The sequence below is a fragment of the Nannospalax galili genome, unplaced genomic scaffold (assembly GCF_000622305.1).
Source record: "Nannospalax galili isolate Female #2095 unplaced genomic scaffold, S.galili_v1.0 scaffold32, whole genome shotgun sequence".
NCBI lineage: Eukaryota > Metazoa > Chordata > Mammalia > Rodentia > Spalacidae > Nannospalax > Nannospalax galili.
The window spans coordinates 3,145,413-3,153,160 of record NW_008335297.1 but is presented as its reverse complement, the minus strand read 5'-3'; the positions used below and the strand labels follow the sequence as shown (position 1 = coordinate 3,153,160).

The window sequence follows — 7,748 nt, the reverse complement described above, 5'->3', positions numbered from 1 at the left end:
AAAAAAAAAAAAAAAAAAGGCACCAACAAACATGGGAGATAAAAAATTCTAAGAAGCAAAGAGAGAAGGGACATGATTACATTTATGGATATGGTATCTGAGGTTTGTCCTTGGAAATGCAGAAAGGTGAATGGGGGGATGTGTTTTGTTTTCCATATTAAGCTTGGATCATCAGAACTGTAACTCTGCCTAATTACTGTGATTAATCTCGCCAAATTCTAAATATAAAATGAGCATGCATTTTCTGATGTTCAAGATAATGCAACTGTCTTGAAGAGAAGGATGAGCTGCTGCCCAATAGAAATGTCTGTGGAGCAAAATCTTTTTCTTTTTTCGGTCTACACCTGATCAGGACTAGCTGAAGGAGAAAATGTTGACTCCAGGTTTACCTGGCATGGCATGGATCAGGTCACCACACAGAACGAAGAATTTGGGTTTGGGGTTCAGTTTGTTGATGGCCTTAACAGCTTGCTCAGTGAGACGGATTTCCTGCCCCCACTCATCACCGCCGTTGTCACAGTCCCCAGTAGACCAGGCCTTCATCAGCCCAAACTGTGGGTCTGCACCTTGGATGAAGTAGAATGGGCCTTTCCACTCTTTTTCATTTTCTTAAAAAAAGAGGGGGGGGGGATAGGGAGAGAAAGATATAAAATCTGTTAGTGATAGCATCCAGGTTACCATGCAAGCAGATACAATATTTTTCTAAAATTAACTAGGTCACTTTAATAAGCTGATGTTCAAACATACCATTTTCCTGTCAGAGTCTAGAGGATTTTGATTTATACTAATTATGTAGGGGAATTAGTGATTCCCAAAGGCCAAAGAAAACAATGTGGGCTGCTACAGCCATGTACCCAAGCTGTTCGTTTAAAGGCTAGCTATCCAAAATGAACCAGGGACCACAACAGAGCACAGTAGAAATGATATTAATGTTTGGTAATAGATTACTAATTAGAAGTAAAAATACCTCAAATGGAATGCTGCCAGAAGTATTATATTTAAATTACTAAGTGATGTGCTTCTGAATCTTTTCTGCTAGGCTTAATGGCGCCACACTTGCCATAGAATTTTAATTATAAAACTTGGCTCTTGAAGCTCTGGCTATCTGGCAGGAGATATGGTGCCAAAAAAGAAATCTCAAAATCTTGAAATGAGTAAATCAATGTGAAAGAAAAAAGGAGAAAAATCAATACTAAAATTTCAACGGCAGTATGAAGTGTGGACCAGCACAGTGAGAGACTGAACATGGGGGAGGGGGGGTCGGGTTTTTTCTTTTTCCCAGTTTTACTATGGTAGAACTGACTGTGCGTGCGTGCGTGTGTGCATGCGTGTGTATGTGTGTGTGTGTATGTTAAGATGTACCCCATGTCTTGACATATATAGAAATGGTGAAATAATTACCACAGTCAAACTAATTAGCGTGGGGGTAGGAAGAAAAATACCTACTGCTAGCAAATTTCAAGGCTATTACACATTAGTATGAAATAATCACCAAACTTTACATGAGCTCTTGAGAAATTTCATCTTTGGAAAATAACCAACACATTAGAAACTGCATGTTTATAGGATACCACAGGACATTCTGACACCTGTATACACTATATGTTTATTACTCAAACATTTACCATGTTTTTACAGTGAAAACACTCAGAGTCCATTTTCCTAGCTTTCTTGAACTATCCTGCATGTTACCTTGTTACCTGTAGTCACTCAGATGCAGTAACACACCAGGAGTTACTCCTCTCTAGCTATAACTCAGCACTGGTGGGCTGATCTTTGGGATAAGATTCTTTATGTCTTTAAAAATGCTCTCTTAGGTTTATGTCTCTTTATGTCTTTAAAAACACTCTCTGCCTTAACTGAAATCACCCGTCACTCTTCTATTTGGTTCTCATGAAGTTTGGGGCCTTTGTGTCCCTCTCCATATACATCTCAACTACTGCAGGTGAATGCTTTTGCAGAGTTTGAGTGGCCGTTGGTGGGCATTGAGGACTTGCAAGTTTCCACCTTACATATGTATGCACATATCTATACATGTACATAATCCTTACTTTAAACAAAATCTCACGCGGTAGACCAGTGCTTTAAAGAAACAAGGACTGGGAATGGAGCTCATGGAAGCATATCCACCCTGGGTGTCCTTCCCAGCTCTAAAAAAAAAAAGAAAACAAAACAAAAGCACACCCACCAGAGCCACTCCTATGGAGCAGTGCTCAGAACCTGTACTGCCTTCAGGATTGGGGTTAGGGGTGAGAGAGCTGGTGACAAGAGCACAGTCCAGTGACCCTCGCCTTCATCCCCATGCTTATTCATCTTGAGGAAACTGAGGCCCTGAGATAAAAGGTAAATTGCCAAATGGCTCACTAGGCTTTAGTGACAAGGACAAAACTACCACATAATTGGGACACATAATTGGGATGCTGGTTCTTTTGTTTTTTCTTTTAAAATATTTAATGTATCATTCATGGTAATGGAATAAGTGGTATTTCCTGTGGAAGTCACAACCATATTATAATTTCCGGGAAGAGCCTTGGGATCATTTCATGTTCATGTTTTGGGGGTTTTGTTTTTCTGAGAGAATCTTGCTACATATAACCCAGGCTGTTCATAAAACCATCTCCTCCTGCTTCAGCCACTGAAGTGCTCAGATGACAGGTCTGCCCCACATGCCTGGCTGTTTCATTCCTTCATCAACACTTGTGAAGCCCAATGCAAGGTGCTAGTGATTAGTGGGTGACCAAGACAGGCAAGATCCTTAGTTCCCTGCCAGAAAATAGGCAGGGAATAGATTTAGAGTCAATCCATCAGGCCTACGCAAGAGATTAGGAGCGAAGCAATGACTAGTTAATTAAATTAGATTGACAGGGAAGGCCTCCCTGAGGTGTTGACAGGAAACAGAGATCTGCACGGCAAAACAAAGCATGGCTCCCTCCCACTGCATCCCACCTGGCTCATGATCATCATACACAGGACTTCCATCTTCGCCCTACCATCCTTCAAAATTCTCCCTCACAAGGTAATTTAAAAGTCAATAAAGGAGCTGAAGAGCTGGGTCAGTGTTCAAAGCACTGGCTATTCTTGTAGAGGACCTGGAGTTTGGTTCCCAGTATCCACAGGGTTTCTAGCAACTGTCTGTAACTCTAATTCCAGGAGATCCAATGCCCTCTTCTGGCCTCTGTGAGCATTGCACACATAGGTACACTTATACACAGCCAAAGCATTCATACACATAAAATAAAATTTTAAAAAATTTAAAAATGAAAGTCAATAAAAAATATCTTTGCACCCTTCACAAAGAAAAGGCATGTTAACCTACTAGTCTTTGATCTACAGTGTGGCTGTTAAATCCAATCACAACCAGACTGGACTCTGGTGTGCATCTTGCTGTGACAGCAACCCAGTTCCTCTGAAAGGTTTAACTTCAATTCATCCAGCCCTTACTGTGGGTGACAGAAAGACTAAGATGGTCCACAAATATGCTCCCGACGATATTCACAGCCTTTGTACCTGTGAGTGTGGAATGAATGCATCCACTTCCCAAAAACAGAATATAGGAACAGGATGTCTTTCAGAGAATTCTAGAAAAAGACCATGATCTTCTTCCTCCTTCTCTTCCCTCACCTCACTTGGGAGGTCAAAGGTCATATCAAGCTGAAAGTGGTGGCATAGGCCTTTAATCCAGACCTTGAGAAGCAGAGGCAGGAGGATCTCTGTGATTCCCAGAGTAGCCAAGGGCCACATAGTGAGACCTGGACTCAAAACAAAAGCTGCTCTATGGAGTAGCCAATATCACAAGCAAAAGAGGGAAGCCAGTGGCTAATATCCCAGGAAGAACTGTGGACTGCCAACGACCATGTGAATGAACCTGGAAGAGACTTGTCCATCAGTGAACTTTCTGCTGAGACCAGAGCCCTGCTCCCTAATTGGAATCCTAGAAGAGTCTGTGGAGGCATAACCCAACAAAGCCTCACCTAGATCCCCAACAAAAACTGTGGGATGGTAAAAGTTCACTGCATCATGCTTCAGGGTTATTTTCTGGTAGCAACAGATAACTATAAATCAAGCAGAAGCAACAGGGTCTAGGAGAAAGTCTTCTTGAAGAGCTGATACAGCTCATGAAAAACCCCTGAGATTCTGCTTCATGTTTTTAAAGTTGTTAATTAACATTTACTTATTATTTTAAAAATAACCTTTGTATACCACTGAATGCTTTTAGCTATGTTCCAATTTCCGAGACCCTCTGCAGAGCTATTTAAACTATATAAATTAATCAGAATCAGATCTGATCCAGGAGGTGATTGGCACCCAAGGCCACAGTAGATATGACACCGTTTGGAAACAGTCCCCTACAGCAAACATTTTAATAAGTAATTTCCTGTGGGAGACAGGCTTGAGCCTAGGGTGAAAGCTGGTGCCCAACGTGGGGCTCAAAAAGCCCGACCCCCTGAGGCTGTAACACATTGGGCATCCTGTGCCCTTTTTGCCAGTAATCCTTCCGTGGGTGCTAGCTGCTTTCGTTCTCCTGTGCTTCCTCTTCTGGCTCGCAGTCTTTGGTTTGGCATGTTGTTCCTGTCTCCGCCGATCATCTTCCTGAATGGCTCCTGAGTCCTTCTGGGTATGTCTTGCAGGCTGAGTGACCTCCAGTATGGGGAGCAGTCATCCAGCTTCTGCCCGCCCCCACACTGCTGCACTGGTTTCTCTCCTCAGGAGTAGGCAAAATAGGGTAACAGAGAAGGAAGTAACTAAGGTATTAGATGAAGTGCTAGCTCTTGCTCCTTGGTTTACAGATTCCTGCTATTGGGATCCAGAGCAATGGGCTTGTGTGCTATTCATGACCAGAAAGAGAGAAGTAAGGGAGGGTCGTCCATTACCTGGGCCATTCTACCCCACTGTGACTGCCATTCTGGCCTCGCTTTGGAGAGTTCCCCCCATGCCCCTGAGCAGAATAATCTCATACTTAAACACATAGATAAACAAATAAAGCTACAGGATAGTGGGGATGGCCTGTCCCAGGCGTATCCAGTCAAAACCAAACTAACTGATTTCTCTTCTGATGCAGAAATGGTGACTGCTGATGAGGTAAACAATGAGGAATTAGGGTCCGAGGGTCCCCCTGATGAAAAACAGGAAGCCAAGATCACCCCTGCCCTGCCATTATGGGGTGGTGGCTAACCTCTGCCATCTTGTACTGGCTTTGATGAAAAATGGGAAGTTAAGGCAGCCTCCACTCCACCATTATGGGGTGATGGCTACTTTCCGCCATCTTACACTAGCTCTAAGGAAGTTTCCCCCGAGTCCATCTACCCCTCCCTTCCAGAGGAGGGCTGGAAGTCCCTGCTGTCTAGGCCCTTCTCCTATGATACAATGGGTGATTTTCCACAGTTTTTCCCAGTTACTGTCAATCAGGGACTACAGAACCCTAATGTCTGGAATCCACATTCTCATGATATTTTTTTTTTTCATTTTTTTTTTTTTCTCATTGCAGCTGGTTTGTTTGTTAGTTTGTTTGTTTGAAGCAGGGTCTCCCTGTAGCCCCAGCTGTCCTGGAACTCACTATGTAGACCAGGCTGGCCTTGAACTCACAGAGATCCGCCTGCCTCTGCCTCCCAAGTGCTGGGACTACAGGCATGCGCCACCATGCCCGGCTCTCATGATACTTTAAAAAAGCTTCATAAGGCAGCCATTGAGGATGGCATTCATTCCCCTTGGTTTGGTCAGCTATTAGATACAATCAGCCATGCAGCCAACACCCCCTATGACTGGCAGAAGATTGTCCGCGCCTGTCTACAGGGAGGTGATTTTCTCTTATGGAAGGCTGCTTATCAGGATGAATGCAAACAACAGACAGAGCACAATATAAATGCCAATGTCCAAAACACTGGGTTTGACGTATTGGTAGGGTGTGGCACTTTTGAAACCCCACAAGCCCAGGCACAGGGACCTCCTCGCTACTTTGAACAAGTGTAGCTTTGTGCACTCTGTGCTCAGAGCTGTAAACATTTGGTCCATGCCTGTGCCTCTTGTGCCCCTCTTCTACCTCTGGGGCCATTACAACCCGCTGGGACCCTCTGTAGAAGTCCTGGTCTAAATAAGATATGGCAAATGGATGCCACTCATTTTTCTCCTTTTAGCAAGCTCAAATATATCCATCATATTATTGACACCTGTTGTTAACGCAAGAGCGAGGCTATGCTTGTGTCTTTCCAGATAATGTTCCAGCCCCCATTTGGATCCCAGCCCAGAACATCAGAATTTCCTGCGACAAAACCCCTCCCCCCACAACCACCAACCCCGGAGATGGCAGCCCTGACCCTGGAGGAAGCGACACACCTCTCAACCACTGAGAGACCAACCTGGCGTCGCAGACCACGAAAGCAACCGGCTCCAACAGCACACCTGGTAACCTGGGACGACCTTGAGTATCTCACTTCACAAGCAGAGACGATAGCCATTACTGGTATCTCCTAATTTTTGGACCCTGCATTGTTAATTTTGTTATGGCTAGTTTAGTTAGCTGTTGCCCCACCTCCAGATCTTGCCAGGCATGTCTGTGCAAACAAGGACCCACTGTTCCTTGCCCTTACCAACTTATAATTGACCTACGATGGGTTTCAACAAATTCTTGACCCCTGAGGAGGCCTTTAAACAAGCCAATACTGGATGTACTGCCTCTCCCTCTGCCAAACCACAGAAAGGGACCCACCCTTCGAGGGCTGGTAGTCAATGATGGGTAAGATCCCGACAGACAGGACAACCTAAGACAGGCACAGTCCATTATGCTGGGTGACCCTTGAGGTGGGGACAACAATACTGAGGCAAAGAATCTCGACTCCCACTGGTTGACATGGAATTGGCACAACTTGCTCTTAAGGTAGCTCACCATCTTGCAGGAAGGAGCTCTTGATACAATGACCCCCTGAGCCATTCTACCTTGCCTCGATGTATCTGGACTGATACCAATATGCTACTTCCTTCCTTCCTTCCTTTCTTCCTTCCTTCCTTCCTTCCTTCCTTCCTTCCTTCCTCCTTCCCTCCCTCCCTCCTTCCTTCTTTCCCTCCCTCCTCCCTCCCTCCTTGTGGGAGAAGACTTGAGCCTAGGGTGATATTGCAACTGTCAGGGTCACGTGGTTTCCAGGAATCCAGGCTCTGTAATGTGAAACCCAGTATGCTAATAAGGCATCCTACCCTCTATTCTGTGGTAGGACGTTAAGTCAGTTATGCTAATAGGATGATGCTAATAAGGTATCCTACTTGCTGTACTGTGATAGGATGCTAAACCTATTATGCTAATGAGGTATCCTACTTGCTGTGCTGTGATTGGACCACTACCCCTATATAAGCTTGTGCCTTCCTGCAATAAAGTAGACCTGTGTCACTGAACCTGGTCTCCTGTGTCTGAATGCAGCTCTACTGACACAGTCTCCTCACCAGCCCTGGGGTCTGGACCGGGCAGAAGCGGCCAGGACAGGAGGCAGCCCAGGGCAGGCAGAAGAGCTGCTTCAGCACCGTGTCTGAATGCAGCTCTGCTGACACAGTCTTCTCACCAGCCCTGGGGTCTGGACCGGGCAGAAGCGGCCACGACAGGAGGCAGCCCAGGGCAGGCAGAAGAGCTGCCTCAGCACCAGGCGAGCAGAAGAGCTGCTTCAGCACCGGGCGAGCAGAAGAGCAGCCTCAGCCCAGGGCGAGCGGAGGAGCAGCCTCAATGCCCGTGAGAACGAAGGAGCGGCACCAACAAGAACGGAGGAACG

General features: G+C 45.4%; 1 protein-coding gene across 2 annotated transcripts in view; it reads right to left on the bottom strand.

Annotated features, from left to right (window-relative positions):
• Cpped1 (calcineurin like phosphoesterase domain containing 1) overlaps positions 1-7,748 on the bottom strand; it is a 125,292-nt gene that overhangs the window by 100,327 nt on the left and 17,217 nt on the right. For both annotated transcript variants that reach the window (XM_008829909.3, XM_017797355.2), the window contains exon 2: positions 390-608. In XM_008829909.3, the coding sequence (XP_008828131.1) occupies positions 390-608 (219 nt within the window). The remainder of the gene's footprint in view (positions 1-389; positions 609-7,748) is intronic.